General features: G+C 42.0%; 2 protein-coding genes across 2 annotated transcripts in view; one reads left to right on the top strand and one right to left on the bottom strand.

Moving 5' to 3' along the window:
* The window catches only part of prima1 (proline rich membrane anchor 1), a 162,912-nt gene extending 150,934 nt beyond the window's left edge, over positions 1-11,978 (top strand). The window contains exon 5 of the mRNA XM_067991945.1: positions 11,316-11,978. Within this exon, the coding sequence (XP_067848046.1) occupies positions 11,316-11,355 (40 nt within the window). The 3' untranslated portion in view covers positions 11,356-11,978. The remainder of the gene's footprint in view (positions 1-11,315) is intronic.
* The window catches only part of LOC137326650 (protein unc-79 homolog), a 180,337-nt gene continuing 166,066 nt past the window's right edge, over positions 5,274-19,544 (bottom strand). Inside the window, exons 48-51 of the mRNA XM_067991943.1 lie at positions 13,437-13,634; positions 13,148-13,225; positions 5,691-5,732; positions 5,274-5,573 (exon numbers count right to left, since the gene is read on the bottom strand). Of these exons, the coding sequence (XP_067848044.1) occupies positions 5,373-5,573; positions 5,691-5,732; positions 13,148-13,225; positions 13,437-13,634 (519 nt within the window). The 3' untranslated portion in view covers positions 5,274-5,372. The remainder of the gene's footprint in view (positions 5,574-5,690; positions 5,733-13,147; positions 13,226-13,436; positions 13,635-19,544) is intronic.

Here is a 19,544-nt window from a genome sequence, read left to right as displayed (position 1 = left end):
CATAATCTTGTAATTTTGTATCCATCGTACGGATATCTTCTAAATATTGTTTCTCCCAATTTTATTGTTAACTGACGGGAACCTAACCCTGAATTTTGGAAATCCAAATTACTGTGTCCCTCTTTACTTTAATTTCAGTCCTTTTGATTGATACCAGTGTTTCCTGACTGTTTCATTAATTAGTTGGTTTCTCTATGGACCGTGTGTCAGTGCCTTATTTAAAAGGATTTCTCACTCGCCTGGACCACATTAACCATTTTCCTGTTGTGCTGTTATCAAGTAACTGAGCCTGTCTGAGACTCATTCTTCACTGTATCTTCTTCATGTATCTCCGCATACTAGCAGCATCTCATAGGAATGAGCTTAGTGTTCTTGGATATTAACTTTCTGCTGGCCAGTCTCTTCTTCCTCATGGTATTTCCGAACATTTTCCATGGCACACATCATATGTCCTGTAGGATTCAGTCCTGTAAAAGCAACTGGTTTGTTTAAAGAGTGGTTGCAATAGCTCACCAGGCCACAGGCCTTTGTAATCATGTTCTTCATCCTGATCTCCGTTTCAGATGATGGCAACATACATTTGTATCTTTTATGTCCACTGTAGCCATTCTTAGGTTTTCAGGTTATCTTATCAAAAAGATCAGGGGTATCTAGAGTGCTTATCTCCCCCTGCATGGTCCCGATGTCAGGGTAGTGGCCAGGCTATTGAGTGTAGTTTTCTCATTATTCATTATAGGCAAGGACACAAATATCTCCACGAGAAAGCTATCAATTTACTATTCTCAACTACACTTTCCTGACTTCCACTAGATTGTATATTTATGCCAGATTGATTTTTTATCATGCCCAATTCAATGACTTTAGAGAAATTCCCATATCTCCCCACCTCGAGCATTCTGTCTCGGAAGACAACAAATAGGTTAAAACAAAACAGATCAAAATGTTTTCAAAAGAAGAGAATCAGGTTGATATCACCACGCTGTGACATTTGGTATCCGCTGATGTCTGCAGCTAAAGTCTTAAATCGTTAACACCACTGGATCGTTTCCTGCACCAAATTTCTCCAGCAAAGGTTGCACCGTAACTTTGTAACTACTCTTGGTAATCCTGCACCATCAACACTCACGTGGTCCCAAAAAAAAACCAGGGTCACCTGTTTTAAAAGAAACACAGAAAATCCATTGCGGATCTTCTTGAGAGCCCAAGTGATTAATTTGTCAAATCTTCATTTATTATTTATTTATCCAAAGGAATAATCCCTATACCCGAAACAAATTTAGAAAACAAAACAGGAGAGAGAAATTGCCGAGTTCCACTCTTGCTCTTTCTCTGAAGCCCGCAGCCTGTCTGAAATAAACACTGTCTCTCCCACATACAGATGTACGCAGGGCTGCAGACTGGAATTTCTAACTCCAAGTCCTGATCTCTGTGTTTTCAAGATGTAACCACATTAAGCAGATATCATTAGCAGCCGCTTGCTAAGATACGTTATATTCCTCTTTTATTAATTTATTAATGGTTTGGGCATGTGTTTCTAGCACTGTAGCTATCCTTTGCAAATATATGGTCAGCATTTGATCCTCAGACAATTCCTTATCTGTATTTTCATTTATCTTTTAATATATCTTTAATGCGAGACCCTAAATCTCTGACCTTTTGATCTAATGTTGTCAAATCAATGGTGTTAACAACTGAGGCAAAGGCAGTTGCTATATCACTTATCACAGATCTTTACGTCCCCATATTTGCCTATCTCTTTTTACGATGTCCACCTCCATTCCATGTGGCTCTTTGTTTTAACACTTGAGTTAGGAGGTGTTGATCTAATTGTTGAGTTTTCTTAGCAGTCTCAATGCGAGTTATATAATTTGTCAGGGAAGGTCTCCCCTCTTTGGTCAGATCTTGTATTCTACTATTAATTTCAAATAAAATTGAATAGCCCCAGAACTTGACAAACTTCCTTAACATACTGTGGCAGGGTAAAACTGATAGGTGTTTAGTACCCTGTGTCAGTACATAGCTCAAGTAATGGACTTCCAATTGTCTAACCTATGCTTCCTTTTCATATGATTTGTTTTACATTCCTTTCTTATCAATTTTTCACAGTAGCGTGAAAACTTATATCTCAGTCAATTGTAGCCTTTGGCATTTCCGAGTGATTGGGACAATTTTACTAATACAACCTATACCAATTGTTACCTCATGTTCACCTGTGTTCTGGGCAAGCCTCAAACAGTTCTCAACCGACTGGGTCATTTCTATCTGTTTGAACTGGTCTTGGCATGACAGTCTGGCTTCTTGGGATGGAAGGGGTTAATATTAACTTGCTCTTGTGGTAGGAGTAACTTGATCCTTCTCCCTTTTGAGATTAAGTTCCCACCTTCAAAATTTCACTTCACACAGGTTTGACTGATTTTTTTACTTCTCACATTTGTGGATTGCTTTATACTATATTTTTGCACACTATTTTTTCACATACTTTTAGTGGATGTGATTATAATCAACGCTCCGAGCTGTTCCAGCTTTCCGACTTTTCCTATCACAGTGATACCAGATAGTTTTTTAATGTATCCCGTTAATTTTTAACCTCTTTTTAAACCACAGCCAATCACAAAATAAACATTCAAAATGCCAATTTTTTGAAGATCCCATGTCTGGAATTTAACATGCCCACACTTTATAAGAACCAGAATTTAATAGGTCACTTAACCTCAATAACTCCAATTTTAATTCAGCAGTATCAGAATTAAACACACGACAAGACAGATACATTACACAAAGGAAGAAAACACACAAGACACAGTAAGAAGGGGGCGTAGCCCACAACACCGACAAAAAAAACACTGATCAAGACAGGCTTTTTAAAGGGACAGTACACTTAAACAACAAAACCTTTCTTTTTCGGGTCTCTGTCTTTTAAACATTTGTCTAGTCACTTAATTCTATCCATATTTTTTTACAGTACTGTCTCCATAAAGCAATTAGTTCTTTGGCTGAGGTACCTCTGTTATTTTTCCAAATTAATTCCTGAGCCTTTTTGGCGGCATCTAAGTTTTTATCAATAATTCCTGTTTATATCCAATCATCAGGAACTTAAACCCTGACTAACCTCAGTGATATTAACCACTGACCTACCGCTTACAAGTTATTCCCTCAGTGATATTCGACCACTGACCTCTTCCTGCTATTTCTGTGTATTCGCCAGACTGACCTGAATCTTGTAAGGACGCACACGAGTGTTAGCGATTGGACGATTCGTCGTCAGACTGACGGATTGGAGGAAAACCGACGTAGTAAATTAAGACTACTTACATCGGGGCGCCATTTCCTTCCTCCGTGTCTGAGACAATCCGCCTCTTACTCCGCGAACGCTCGGTGAACAACCGTTAAGATCCCACCGCTGCCACCAAATGATGATCCGGATTCTTTCCCCTCAGTCTGGTTCAGTAATAACTGAAGTCGAATACATTTTAAAATTCAGCACAACTTTAATAGCAGGGTTCTTAGTCTGCAGCATTGATTTGGACTCCTGATAGAGTCCCTCTATGCTGGCAGAGCAAGAACAAAAACATACAGAAATCCACACGTTTTTATACAGATGAATAGGGTTGGAACATACTTAACGAGGGTCAACACCAATCATAAGCCGGGCATAGGTTGCCATGCGAGGTTACATTATTTCCGGCCAATCATAAATCGTCCATGTGCTGATCATGCTGCTGTTAGACATCAAAGGGGATAACTTCCTCACTTTCCAACTTAGAATGTTCTTCCCTGTCCCTTCTGTTCCTTATCTCCCAACCTGGAATGTCTTTCAACTTTGGCTAAGCTCGTTACCTATATTGATCTGCCATAAACATGGAGACATTCAGACCAGTCCTTGACTCACATCAAAGACTCTACATTGCTAAGACCATGCAACCCTGCTGACGAAGCAAACATATGGCCCAGCAGGGGGGCCAGGCCACTTGTATCAATCTCAGTTACTAACTAATTAACCCTTTCTAACCATTTTGCATTCTGCTTCTTTGCCACGTAGGCATTTTAATATTTTACCGAAAACTGACCACGTAGGGATTCTCAGGTTCAAGCCCAAATAGTACCTTGTACTAAAATTTGCTTCCCACATTAGTAAAATTTGTCAGTTCCAAACTAGGTGGAAAAACTGACACTTGGTCCCTTTTGTTTTACAACAGATATAGCTCCTATAGTGTAAACACTGAATTGTATAAATTAACCACCAGTCTGCCTTTTCTTACTGAAATAAACACAGAATGGTTAAAGTGGCTTCTGGGTTAGGAAGAGAAATAAATGGAAGTATATAAAAAAAGAAAAATTGTAATTTGCACCCACTATTTATTTTGGCTTACAAAAATGTGTTTTCATCTTCCACTATAGAACTACATATTCTTTGTTCCACAAAATATGTACCTAATTTCATGATGAGTGATAATTTACAAAGTATATACAATCTACTAGATACTAAAAAGATCCGTTTCTATTCTATTTTCAGCAATGTTAACATTGATCTAAAAGGTATTATCTACATCAATTACCTAGTGGAATACTGCCAGTTGAACTGGTAAACTAATTTTCTTTCAGTATTATTGCAAAGTATGTCCTTCATACTAATTTTTCGCATTCTTGATACTTTTAAGAGTTAGCACATTCCCAGAGACAGAATTACAACACTAATTACATTTTTTGTGTACAGAAAAAGGTACAGTTTCAGCAAATGTCAAGACAAAAAGAGAACAGCACATTTTCCAGTACAGCTGCACATATTCAACATTGAGACTATAAACAGCAGGGCACAATATTAGAACTGACATTGCATTCCATAGGCAAGTTTACAACGTTGATAGATATTGGCAAAGAGCAAAGATGATTTGAAAGAACAAAAAAAATGTAATCCAATCTGTAGTTATATTTTCAACAGCAAAAAGTTTGTGAAAAGATACAACTTGAATGCTGATGAATTTGCTAGTAATTAAAGCACCTCATGGAACGTAAAGGCATGTAAAATAGCTCATTTAAAAAAAATACATTTTCATTTTTACAAATGGTTATGCAGTGCTATGATTTCTCATATAGTATGCAGCACATTTGATGTATAAGATTGTGATAATTATATTATATTCTTATTAAATTACGAAATACTTCCTCTAATAAAACCAATTTCATTATGATATTTATACACAGTATTCTAGTTTTTAATTAATCTTCTATAATATTTGTAAAGAAGGTAAAATGTTTATATCTACAGAGTCTGTTTAGTTGACAACATGCATCTAATGTTTTAGCAGCTTAAGAGGACTGAACAAGAGATGCTTCTGTTTCAAGTCCACTATACTTAAAATGAGAAAGAAAACTTAAAGAGGATAAAATTGAGATGCAGCTTCTGATGACTGTATTTCCACCTGAGCCATTTTGAACTGAGTGCACTGCAACCATTTACGGAGTACTGATGAATTTGTGCTCATCTGCCCAGACCCCTGGAATGACTGCAAGACATGATGGTTGACATTGTTCTGGATTGATTGAAGGCGCAGTTGCAGACCAGCTGATAGATGCTGTTAAATACAGGCCGTGTGGAAAATTAAAAGTGAATTAGTCATAATAATAATTATTAAAGCTAAAAACAACATGGAGCTATATTTGAACTTTTGGAAGTAAACAATAACACCTACCTTTAAATTTGACTGAATCATTGGTAACCACATTGGTATAAGCTGTTTAAAGAAGAAAAATATTATGAATTATAATTGCTCTTCTACAGTTAAACAAAATGTCATAAACTGTTTGTCATTGCAGTTAGTTTCCTCCCATACTCAGATACATTAAGTCCATAAATGATGTTGAAATTTTATAAAATGCAATCTGTGACTAGCACCTTAAAAGGTTCTGTAGCTTCACGGGAGTAAGTTATTTAGATTGATTTAACAGTGAAGACCAGGACAGTGTGATAGCACAGTACATTGGAGCTTCAATTTTCTTTCTCATAGAGCAGTTGGTTCATACCAATGATTCTTATCTTAATTGTACTGCCACTAGCAGATCTCAGGCAGAGGCATTGGGCTCGATTTTAAAAGGGCGGCGGAATGGCAGTGGTGGGGGGGGGGGATCAATGGGTGCGCGGCAAACCCGAATAATAAAAACTTACCGTGCCCCACACGATCGTGACTTAATTGGTGCCCTTAACCTTGTTTCTGGATTTGCCGTCCGAAAGCTGTGCTGTGGCGGACTGCGCACTCGCATGACAGGCTGTCAAGCTGGAGCGTCTAGAGTTAAAGGGCTATTGCTCCAATGGATTTTGCTGGAGCAAAGAGCAAGAAGACCCAATGGAGCAGCACGGGGTCAAGGCTGCTCCAAGATTCAGCGATGCCTCACTTCAGCTGCTACTTGCCGGGGGAGGAGGAGGGAACTATTTTCCCCGGCCGACAGGAGGAAGCGCCCTGCCTCTGCCGCCAAGAAGGCCTGGCTCGAGGTGGCAGAGGAGGTCACCAGCAGGAGCAACATTTGCCGCACTTGGGACCAGTACAGGAAGCATTTCAATGACCTAACTAGGTCAGCAAAAGTGAGTACACTTACTGGTTCTCCTGCATTCCATGTTCCACATCACCGCCTCCCCACCCCCTCCACCAACTCATTCTGCACTGCCAAGACTATTCCATCACATCACTCCTCATGCCCACTTCAGGCTCATTCTCAACTTACCTTCACTTCCTGAGTACCTCCTCACCGCCCCATTTGTGACCCCACCACTACCACTCACCCCAATCCTGATCCAATGTGATGTCTCTGTCTGATACTCACCCCCTGATGCACCTCTTTCACGGTCAGCCTCACCCAAAGCAATGCAGTCATCAGCTGACCACTTCACCCTCACTCACTCACACGTCTGTACTTTCTCCCTTTGTAGAAGAGCGCACAAAATGCACGGGAGAGGGCGAGGACTGGAGGGGGGCCACAACAAATAGTGGTCCTCACAGAGGGGGAGGAGGAGGCCCTGCAGATCAGTCACACTCTCGAGTGCCTGCCCGTTGGGGACGCCTAGACTGGCACCCCACAAACATCTGGTGAAAACTTTAACATTCATCACACACAACATGATTGGTGTTAAGAATGATTGGCATGTTGAACACCTCAGAATGCTCATCGCAACATGACACATCTGTGATGATGCTTAATATTGCCTTCTGTTCTCTTATAGGCCGTTCAACGACCACAGTAACAGCAGAGGGTGATTCCTTAGAGGAGTTCCCGGCCTCTGAGGGCACACTGTCACATCTTAGCGAGCCATCCACCAGTGCAGATACTCACACCTTGGTGGGTCCTAGTAGCCAGTTAGTTGGGTTGGCACCTGGTGAGTCACCACACACAAGTGAGCACGAGCAGATACCGGTGGCAGGGGCAGCTGTGAAGAGTCCGCGTCGGTGGGCACACTCCTCTCCAGGCTCTGCTCAGCTGGTCACAGATGCTGAACCCTGGGGGCCATCCTTTAAAAGGAGAATGATCAACGGACAGCAGCACATTTGCGAGGTACTGGAACAGGTGCCACGCACACTCTCCACTATAGCGCAGAGGATGGAGGAGTCCAACTCCTGCATCAGTGAAATGGTGGCACAGGAACGTGAGGGAATTTCTGAAATAGTGTCAGAGAGACGTGAGGGAATCCCTGAGATAGTGTCACAGGGATGTGAGCAACTGTCTGAGATAGTGTCACACGTAACTGCGGAAATGTCTGAGATGGTGTTGCAGGTAACTGCGGAAATGTCTGAGATAGTGTCGCAGGTAAGTGCAGGAATGTCTGCGATGGAGAGAAGGCTAGCCTCCGTTGACCTTCAAGCACGGCTCACAAATGAGTCCATTCAGGCCCTGACATCAGCCGTTCGGACTCACAGTGAACAACATTCTGCCGCCTTAAACAGGCAGACAGAAACTTTACAACTGGTCTTCCAAAGCATCAGACATGTCCTCCAGACTGTTCTCCAGCAGGGTGGTAGGGGTGATGTGGGCCTGGTCCAGGAGAGGGATGATGGCGAAAGGGGATATGGAAGTGGGGACGCCTCCCAAAGTGCTCCCACGTCTCACCCGTTGCCCCCCTCTTAACCAAACCCGCAATGCTGCCTCCTCTCCAGGTGGCCAAGTCTGCCCCTGCACAGGTGCAGGTGGAGCAGTCTTTGGAGGGGCCCTCACGGCTCCAAAACCCAGAGGGCGTAGATCCAAAGCATCTAAGCAGTCTGGCCATGGACATGAGCAACCTGCCACTACCTCTGCTGCAGCCACAGGGGATGCACCACATAGAAGCGGTAGGAAGTGAAAGGCTAAGGATTTGTGATCACGAAGGGCCTGCACAAGACAAACTGTCATGTTTTTCATCTATATTTGTTTTTTGTTAAAGTCACATTAAATGTTATCATTCTTACCATTACTGCCACATCTTGCCCATTCTTGACTAGCTTTTGTGAGAGTGCCTTTTCATGTGATTCATCGTGAACAGCGACACTTGATGCCACCCAGTGGGTCACTTTACAGTGGGTGTATGTATAGTTGCAGGACTGTTTTGTACAGGGTGGGGGGGTGCACGTGTTGGTGTTGCTCTTTCCAGGTGGTGTGAGGACTGGACTTTTCTCCCTTTCTGATCTTACGAGAACCGTTCAGATATGAGTGACACCCTGGCCTCACGAGCAGCCAGGTGAGCTGCTGCTCTTCCAATGGGTTCGTCGTCCTCCTCCTCAATGTTGATTGCAGATGTGGATGGTGGATGAGGGCATGGGGCCTCATCAACCACTACCCCTCTCTGTTGTGCCATGTTGCACAGGACACAACACACTATTATAATGCGACCCACTCTCGCTGGTGCGTATTGAAGCGCTCCCCCAGAACGATCGAGGCACCGAAATCGCATCTTCAGCAGTCCTATCACATGTTCAGTTATAGACCTGGTGGCGATGTGGTTGTCGTATCGACGCTGTTGCTCGCTGATGGGGTTTCTTAGAGGTGTCATGAGCCACATGTGCAGGGGGTATCCCTTGTCCCCAAGGAGCCAGCCCTTAAGGGTGTTCAGTGCGTGGAAGAGGCCTGGGATGTTGGATTCCCTCAGAATGAACGAATCGTGGCAGCTGCCAGGGAATCTGGTGCACACATGAAGAAATCTTTTGCGACGGTCACAAACGAGCTGAGCGTTGATGGAGTGATTGCCCTTTCTGTTGATGAACAGTCCTGGCTCGTATGGAGATGCTCGGATTGCTATATGCGTGCAATCGATTGCACCCTGTATCGGTGGGAAGTCAGCCATAGAATGGAATCCCACTGCCCTCTCTCCCTGGCTGAGGTCGTCCACGGGGAAGTCGATGTATTGCGAGGGTCTGCGAAACAAACCTTCGATAACCTGCCTTTTGCACTTGTGTGCAGATGACTGAGACACCCTGGCGATGTCACCGGTGGCACCCTGGGAATGATCCGGAGGCAAAGAAGTTGAGGGTAGTGGTCACTTTAACTGCGGCGGGTAATGAGATGCCACCATGGTTAGCAGAGAGAAGCTTGGCATGAAGGTGTCTGCGACCACCTGGCGACTCACTTTCAGCCTCCATATGCACTGCTCCTCAGAGAGGTCCAGGAAGCTGAGCCTCGGTCTGTAGACCCTCTGACGAGGGTAGTGCCTCCTGTGACGTCGCTCCTTCTGTTGTTCCCCTCTGTGCTCTTGTGCAGGTGCCTGTGGCGCAGCACTGTGTTGTGGAACTACAAGTGGCGGAAGTGCATGCCGTACCTGGCGAGGATGGTGATGTTGCTCACTCCTGATGGTGTCAGTTTGAGGGGGTCCAAAAATTTGGTAAATATGTGTAAACAGAACAATTCTGAGTGAAACCAAGAATTTTCCGTGTAAACACAAAGATCTCCCAGCCAAAAGTTTGTCTGAGAGAACTGAGTGCCCTGCTGCAATAACTCACCTTTAATCCCCATCTGTCAAAAAGGGATTTAAATGTCCAAATGGCTGCCGGCTGAAACATGACTTCTTCACCATGGCGTGTTTTACACAGCACGGGAAACACGCTGAGGCAGCTTTGAAATTGCTTGCCTTCACTCTTAATTGGATGTATGCACATTTCATGTACTCGAAGTACTTGAATTCCTTGTTTAATTGCCGGCGGGACTTCTGGGTTCGGGAACGACACGTGCACCCAGGTGACTCTGGGTCGTGCACGTTTTTTTGCGCGTTTTTAGCCAGGATTTCTGCCCGCTCCTGGAAAACACGATTTTCTTCACCCCTCCCCCCTCCGCATCCACAGATTCACTTTAAAATCGAGCCCATTGTGTTTTCCCACAAAATGAGGAGACAAAATGATAGGAGGTATGCAAGGCTGGCCTGGGCTCTATCATTCATTCATTGTGAGAGACTCATGGAGATCCAAGAGTAGCTATAGGAAGACTTGAGAAGAGTGCAAAAGGAGGTAAAGTACTGAAACTCAAAAGTGTGCATTTTATTTTCCTCTCCTCCCCAAAAAAAGTGAGTCACAGATCCCTCCCCATGTCCTAGTATCAAGACTGCTTAGTGAATCAATCAGCACAAGTCACACTTATAAAGAGGCAGGACAGGTGGAGGGTTAGTTTTTAGTGGGGCTCATCTCATCTAGTGGATCAAATGAGATCTTATATTGCTATATATCATATGTACCGCATATATATCATACACTGATAGGCACCTTTGAATTTCATCATCAAATGAGGTTTAAGAATTCCCATCATTTTCTATATTTCTGTCAGTGTCAGCTTGGCTCACTCGGGAGCACTCTCACCTCTAAGTCAGGAGGTTATGGGTTCAAGCCCCATTTTGCACTTCAGTGCAATACTGAGTGAGTGCTGCATTAGTAAAGGTACTGTCTTTCAGATGAGATGTTAACTGAGGCCCTGTCTTCCTGCTCAGGTAAATGTAAAAGATCCCATAGCACTATGCAAAAAACAAGGAGTTCTCCCAGTGTCATGACCAAAATTTTTCCCTCAACTAACACGAAAAAATAGATTATCTGGTCATTCATTTGTTGTTTTATGGGACCTTGTTGTGTCCAAATTGGCTGCCAGGTTTGCCTACGTATTGCCTGCTCTTCAAAAGTAATTTATTGGCTGTGAAGTGCTTTGGATGTCATGAAGTTGTGTTAAGATGCTAACTAAGTTTGTTCTTTCATATTACACTGAGAATTAGCTGCCCATATATAAAGCTTGCTGCAAAATGATACAATAATTATGTCTGTTTTTATACCAGGCTATAAGATAAATGTGCCTACTGTATTTTATTTTTTATTCCTTTCCACTAGGGTTGGACAGCTTCACCAGACTGAACTCCACCTTCAATGATATGAAGCTCAACAGGATATCTGATTTATGACCTAAAGTACAATTATTCTGCACTGCCTGCATTATGGATCCAAGGTTATCTGGTGCTATGGATTAAGCCGTTTACTAATTTACGGGTCTGCTTGAATGTTATTTAGTCATGAAAACGTCTAAAATGAAATAAACACAAGGCATTACAGGCAACCAAACTACAAACATAACAAAAAAAATTTAAAGATTACATAACAATAACATATCTGTCAACATTAAATTAAAGTTGAAGTGCATTAGAGTCAACATAATGTGTTTAATTATAAGTCATAAACTTATTCATATCAAGTCATCAGTTGCAATTTCTAACATGAATAATGCTGTATACATTACAACTAGTAAATAGTACTATAAAGGAAGAATGGACACTTTGTGGGCATGATTTTAGCCCGGAGCTGGGAAGGGGGCGGGGGGGTGGAAGTCCTGAGGGGAAACCCGGATGTACGGGTTTCCCAGATATCCTTCTGATTTTGACGTAAGGATGTTGTTTATTTTGCCGGTTTCCCGCTGGACAGACCAGCCTGATTGACAGGCTGGCTCTCAGTCGGACGGGAGAAGAGCCAGGAAGAGGACGTGATCAAGTAAGTGTTAGAATGGGGGGGGGGTCCATCAGGAGGGGGTGGTTGGGGGTCAGTCATCGGGGGCGGGGGTCAGTCATTGAGGGGGGTCAGGGGTCAGAGATCATAGGGGGTCAGAGATCATGGGGTTGCTGTAAGTTGGCTTGTTGGGCCTGGGGGAAGTACTCCTGCTCCTCCGGGCCCACAAGCTGTGCTATAAAGGCACTTACCTGCTGTTTCAGGCCTTCTTGCTTCCTCTCACACCGTTCACCTGACGAAGGAGGAAGCCTCCGAAAGCTTGTGAATTTAAAATAAAATTGCTGGACTATAACTTGGTGTTGTAAAATTGTTTACAATTGTCAACCCCAGTCCATCACCGGCATCTCCACATCATGGCGTGAAGAGGAAGGCCCAGGAAGCCCGGCCCCAGGGGCTAAAATCAAAAAAGCTTTGAAAATGGAGGCCTGCAGCCCGACCTGCCTCCTGAGAGCAGGTTGGTTGCCCGCCCCTCGTCCTGCCCCCGTGAAAACCGGAAATGGGCGGGTTTGAGGCGGATTGGGGGCGAATTTTTGATTTTTGCAATTGTTACTGCCCCCCCCCTCCGTCCCCAGTCCCCAACCCACCCATTTTCCCAGGCTAAAATCATGCCCCATATTTCTTTGTTAAAATTATAGGAACTACATGCTCAATGTATTTTGCGGTGTAAGGTGCAATGAATATTTCTTATACAATATTTGAAATAATTGCAGTCAATTAAGAAAATAAGTACTTTTTTTTTATAAAACTGGTGTTCATTTTAGAATACAACCAATATTAACAGTGATATTTTCATATTTTACATGTTGAACATGAAAAGTATTTTCCCCCAAAGCAACATCTTCATGAAACTGATTACACTGAACCAGACACATGATTGTTTCAAGTCTAATATTTTATAAGTGGCACTAGTTTCATACAGTAATGGATTAAAAGTCTTTGGCTTTTGTTTTCAAAATGAGTATAACTTGAATATAAATTTTCCAACAAAACAGACTTTCATTAGGAAAACTAACTCACATCCTAGAATTGTGCAATGTTGAGCAAATGCATTTATCTTGTCCATCAGTTAAAAGGGGAATGAGTGCCAACTAGTTAACACGGTTATTTTGAAACTTATGTAAGAAAGCCTTGATATCTGCCAGTAGACATAATAGAAATATAATCACCTTCACAAAGATGGTTGAATTGCATTCCTGTAGAGCTTCCATCAAGTTGATAACATGCAAGCAAACCATTTCTACCATCTGCAACACAGTGAAGGAAACTTCATTTGAAAAAAGGTTTGAATAAATGCTAAAATGTCTGAAAAGTTAGTTTTGAGAGCATTATTCAATATATTTGATTGGATTTAGATTATCTTGCTACAGTCATACTCCAATAAAGTAATCTTCATGAATTTAGCTTTTGTAACCGAGATAAAAAAGAATGGATGAAAATATTCTGATTGCTACTCGCCACTTTGTTATGAACCATCAGCTGTAAAATACTAGGTGTCACTCGACTCCAGAATTCAAGGGCAGTCAGAATGGCTGTAGAGACAAACTCATTCTGGCTCTGTAGTGTAGGAGTAGAAGCTGCTTGTTCACAGTAGACTGTCCAAAGCTGGGCAAATATGAATGCATGGAAGAGGGAGCACATGTGCAATACAGATGTCTAGAAAACAGAAAGCAAAAATCACTGATTTATAGATGATGTTAAATCTATACATCATCTTGCACATTACTGGTGCTGGACAGGTAATTCTAGATTTCAGGTCGCTATGCACATAAGTCAAATATAACTGAATACATATGTTATAATTATAAAGCAATTTTGCACATTTGTTATGATTATAAACATTAACACAAACACAAAAGACTGATGGAAAAATTAATTAGTGCATTAGAAAGTTTCCATGAGATATTACTATTATACTATAATATACTTCAACAGATACATAAAAATATGATTTAATACTTGAATCTGTAGCCATTTTATAGTTTACATCAAGAAAAATGAACTGTGTCTGAAGCAAGAAGTCAATGAGATTTATTTTATCTCAATGCTTTTCCTGCCGATGTATTAATTTTATAAATGATGATGCCATACTTAACATATCATATATCAAGTTGTTTATGCTGCAGAGAGTGAAGAAGGATGCTGAGAGTGTGCTAAAGAAGATCTTTAGTAGGTTGATAAGATAGCAAGGAGCTACTTAAGAACTAGAAGGTACCTAAACCAATACCTTTCTTCAAAAATTAGCAAAAGGACATTCCTGGAAACAAAAGGCCAGCTACCTTAAATTCAGCAGTAGGCAAATTATTGGAAATGGTACAATTGGCTGTAGTCAGACCGATCAAACTGAGGCCCCATCTACTTGGTGCAGGTGGAAGTTAAAGATGTCATGCCACTCTTCAAAAACATAAGCAGAGAGTTCTTCCAGTACTTTAACCTACATAAATCCCTCAACTAATATTGCCAAAAAGATTAAATATTCATTCATTTCATTGCTATTTGCAGGAACTTGCTGTCTGCAAAATGGCCGTCATGTTTGCCTACATAATAGCTGCTACTCTTCAAAGGAATTCATTGCATGTGAAGCAGTTTGATACAATTCTGAGTTAGAGACATAAAGGCAACTCTCTTTCTCTGTTTTAAATGGGTGTCCATTATAGGAGAGTCCCACTGAAAATAATAGCAAGCGGAATTAAAATGTTGTAGCAAGTTAGGTATAAGGTTAAAAAAATAGGCAGTATACATTGGCTGTTAATGAGAATTTTTTTGTAACAAGCAACTACAGAAGTGACACAAATGCTGCCTGACCTGCTGAATGTTTCCAGCATTTTCTGTTTTTATGTCGGATTTCCAGCATCCGCAGTATTTCGCTTTTGGCATGGATCTGTCCTGGGTTCAATTCATTACTCACCCAGACTAGGTATGAGGTAAGATATCTAAATAATTCAAGGACATTTTCTGGGAAAACTAATAGGTTGAAAAACGAATTACTATTCAGGAGGATTTGGAACATTTATCTCTAGGCAGAGATCTAGCAAGTGATAATTAACACGCATAAATGCTAAGTTTTGTATGTTGGATTTGGATATATTAGCCATGAGTATGGAACAGAGACAGTATCATTGTATGGTACAGCACAGGAAGAGGCCATTCGGCCCATTATGCCTGTGCTGGCTCTTTGAAAGAGCTATCCAAATTAGTCCAACTCCCCTGCTCTTTCCCCATAGCACTGTAAATTTTTTCCCTTCAAGCATTTAACCAATTCCCTTTTCAACGTTAATATTGAAACTGCTTCCATCACTCTTTCAGGCAGTGCACTCCACATCATCATAACTCGCTGCGTTAAAAAAATGTTTCCTCATGTTGTCTCGGGTTCTTTTGCCAAACACCTTAAATCTGTGTCCTCTGGTTACCGATCCTTCTGCCACTGGAAACAGTTTCTCCTTATTTACTCTACCAAAACCGTTAATGATTTTGAACACCTCTATCAAATCTCCCCTTAACCTTCTCTCCTCTAAGGAGAACAACCCCAGCTTCTTCAATCTCTCCACATAACTGAAGTCCCTCATCTCTGTTACTGTTCTAGTAACTCTTTTCTACACCCTCTCTAACACCTTGACATCCTTCCTAAAGTGTGGTGGCCAGAACTGAACACAATACTCCAGCTGTGGCCTAACTAGTGTTTTATAAAGGTTTAGCACAACTTCCTTGCTTTTGCACTTTATGCCTCTATTAATAAATCCTAGGATCCCATAATCTTTTTTAACAGCCTTCTCAACTTGTCCGGCCACCTTCAAAGATTTGTTTGCATACACCCCCCAGGTCTCTCTGTTCCTGAACTCCCTTTAAAATTGTTCCATTTAGTTTATATTGCCTTTCCTCATTCTTCCTACCAAAATGTATCGCTTCACACTTCTCTGCATTAAATTTCATCCGCCATGTGTCTGCCCATTTCACCAGTCTGTCTATGTCCTGCTGAAGTCTGTTACTATCCTCCACATTGTTTACTACAATTCCAAGTTTTGTTTCATCTGCAAACTTTGAAATTATACCCTGTATACCCAAGTCCAGGTCATTAACATTTATCAAAAAGAGCAGTGGTCCTAATACTGACCCCTGGGGAACTCCACTGTATACTTCCCTCCAGTCTGAAAAACAATCGTTCACCACTATGCTCTGCTTTATGTCCTTTAGCAAATTTTGTATCCATGCTGCCACTGTCCCTTTAATCCCATGGGCTTTAATTTTGCTAGCAAGTCTATTATGTGGTATTTTATCAAATGCCTTTTGAAAGTCCATATACACAACATCAACTACACTACCCTCATCAACCTTCTCTGTTACTACATCAAAGAACTCAATCAAGTTAGTCAAACATGATTTTCTTTTAACAAATCTGTGCTGACTTTCATTTATTAGTCCATACTTTTCCAAGTGCCAATTAATTTTGTCCCAGATTATTGTCTCTAAAATTTTCCCCACCACCGACGATAGACTGACTGGCCTGTAACTGCCGGGTTTATTCCTCTCCCCTTTTTTGAATGGGGTGCAACATTTGCAATTCTCCAGTCTTCAGGCACTGCCCCCATATCTAAGGAGGATCGGAAGATTGTGGCCAGAACATCCGCAATTTCCACCCTTACTTCCCTCAGTAACCTAGGACGCATCCCATCTGGACCGGGTGACTTTTCTACTTTGATTACTGCCAATCTTTTAAGTACCTCCTCTTTATCTATTTTTATCCTATCCAATATCGCTACTACCTCCTCCTTTACTGCTACATTGGCAGCATCCTCTTTAGTGAAGACCGATGCGAAGTATTCATTTAGTACCTCAGTCACGCCCTCAGCCTCCACAAGAAGATCTCCTTTTTTGACACTAATCGGCCGCACCCTTCCTTCATCTACCCTTGTATTATTTATATGTTTATAAAAGACTTTTGGGTTCCTTTTCATGTTAGCCGGTAATCTATTCTCATACTCTCTCTTTGCCCCTCTTATTTTCTTTTTTGGATCTCCTCTGTACTTGGTTCTCTACTGTATTATAAACCTTACATGTGTCATAAGCCTCCTTTTTCTGTTTCATTTAATCTCTATATCTTTAGTCATCCTGCGAACTCTAGCTTTGGATGCCCTTCATGGGAATGTGTCTACTCTGTACTCGAACCAACTCCTCCTTGAAGGCCTCCCATTGTTCAATTACTGTTTTGCCTACCAATTTTTGATTCCAATCCACCTGGGCAAGATCCCTTTTTAACTCACTGAAATTAACCCTCCTCCAGGTTAAGTATTTTTATGCTTGATTGTTCCTTGTCCTTTTCCATAACTATTCTAAACCTGATGATATTATGATCACTGTTCCCCACTGAAACATACTTCATTTGCCCCACTTCATTCCCCAGAACTAGATCCAGCACTGCTTCCTTTCTCATTGGGCTGGAAACACACTGATCAGGAAAGTTCTCTTGTACATTTCAGAAATTCCTCCCCCTCTTCGCCCTTTACATTGTACTGTCCCAGTCTATATTGGGATAATTGAAGTCCCCCATTATCACTACTCTATAGTTCTTGCATCTTTCTGTAATTTCCCTGCAAATTTGCTTCTCTATCTCCTTCCCACTAGGGTGGGAAAATAAACTCCTGAAAAAAGATGAATTCCAGAGGATTAAGGGATCAGCCGCCTCGCTATCCATTACCGTTCCTAACATGGTTCGTGACAACAGCTCTATCTCAGCAGCCATTTTAACTGGCTAATTCCACTTTCCCAGCATTTATCTCAGCATGCTATCTGGAGTTGATCTCTATCCTTCTCCCCTATCCCCAATGAGTCTCCCCAACCTCCTCCCCAGTGAGCCTCTGACCACTCTCTCCCTCTGCACTGCGCTACAAAATGTCTGATCTTTGATGAGCAAATCCTTCCACATCCATGACCTCACCCTGGAGGAGCATATTGACATCCTTGGTTTAATCAAAAACTGGTTCACTGATGACGACTTCTTCTCCCTTACTGAGGCCACCCCTCAGATTCATGTCCCATCTTCCATCATAATTGCGACGGCAATGGCATAGCAGTCATCTCCAAATCCCATCACAGTCTATCCTTCTAGTCCTCCAGCTCTTTGACCGTATTTGAATACGTTACTTTTTTCTACCCCTCTTTTAAGATCCTCCTCATTGACTGACCCACCCAGATGCCTTCCTCACCAATTCTCCTTCCTCCTATCTACCTTCAGTTAGAATCATAGAAAGTAACAGCACAGAAAGAGGCCATTCGGCCCATCGAGTCCGTGTCGGCTCTGTGCAAGAGCAATCCAGCTAGTCCCACTCCCCCGCCCTATCCCCGTAGCCCTGCAAATTTTTTCCCCTTCAAGTACTTATCCAATTCCCTTTTGAAAACCATAATTGAATCTGTCTCCACCACCCCCTCAGGCAGTGCGTTCCAGATCATAACCACTCGCTGTGTAAAAATCTTTTTCCTCATGTCACCTTTGGTTCTTTTGCCAATCACCTTAAATCTATGTCCTCTGGTTCTTGGCCTTTCTGCCAATGGGAACAGTTTCTCTCTATCTACTCTGTCTAGACCCTTCATAATTTTGAATACTTAGATCAAATTTCCTCTCAACCTTCTCTGCTCTGAGAACAACCCCAGCTTCTCCAGTCTATCCATGTAACTAAAGTCCCTCATCCCTCGAATCATTCTAGTAAATCTCTTCCGCACCCTCTCTAAGGCCTGCACATCCTTCCTAAATTGTGGTGCCCAGAACTGGACACAATACTCCAGTTGCGGACGAACCAGTGTTTTATAAAGGTTCATCATAACCTCCTAGCTTTTGTACTCCACGCCTCTATTTATAAAGCCCAGGACCCCATATACTTTCTTAACCGCTTTCTCAACCTCCCCTGCCACCTTCAACAATTTGTGCACATATACTCCCAGGTCTCCCTGTTCCTGCACCCCTTTTAATATCGCCTCTCCTCATTCTTCCTACCAAAATGTATCACATCACACTTTTCTGTGTTAAATTTCATCTGCCATGTGCCCGCCCATTCCACCAGCCTGACTATGTTGTCTTGAAGTCTATCACTATCCTCCTCACTGTTCACTACCTTTCCAAGTTTTGTGTCATCTGCAAATTTTGAAATTGTGCCCTGTACGCCCAAGTCCAAGTCATTAATATATATCAAGAAAAGCAGTGGTCCTAGTACCGACCCCTGGGGGACACCACTGTATACCACCCTCCAGTCCGAAAAACAACCGTTCACCACCACTCTCTGTTTCCTGTCACTTAGCCAATTTTGTATCCATTCTGCCACTGCCCCTTTTATTCCATGGGCTTCAACTTTGATGACAAGCCTATAATGTGGCACTTTATGAAATGCCTTTTGGAGGTCCATATCCACCACATCAACTGCATTGCCCTCATCAACCCTCTCTGTTACGTCATCAAAAAACTCTATCAAGTTAGTTAAACACGATTTGCCTTTAACAAATCTGTGCTGGCATTCCTTAATTAATCCACGCTTGTCCAAGTGATTGTTAATTTTGTCCCGGATTATCAGTTCTAAAAGT

Source organism: Heptranchias perlo, chromosome 10 (assembly GCF_035084215.1).
Source record: "Heptranchias perlo isolate sHepPer1 chromosome 10, sHepPer1.hap1, whole genome shotgun sequence".
NCBI lineage: Eukaryota > Metazoa > Chordata > Chondrichthyes > Hexanchiformes > Hexanchidae > Heptranchias > Heptranchias perlo.
The sequence above is the reverse complement of the archived record's forward strand: the minus strand, read 5'-3'. Positions and strand labels throughout refer to the sequence as shown.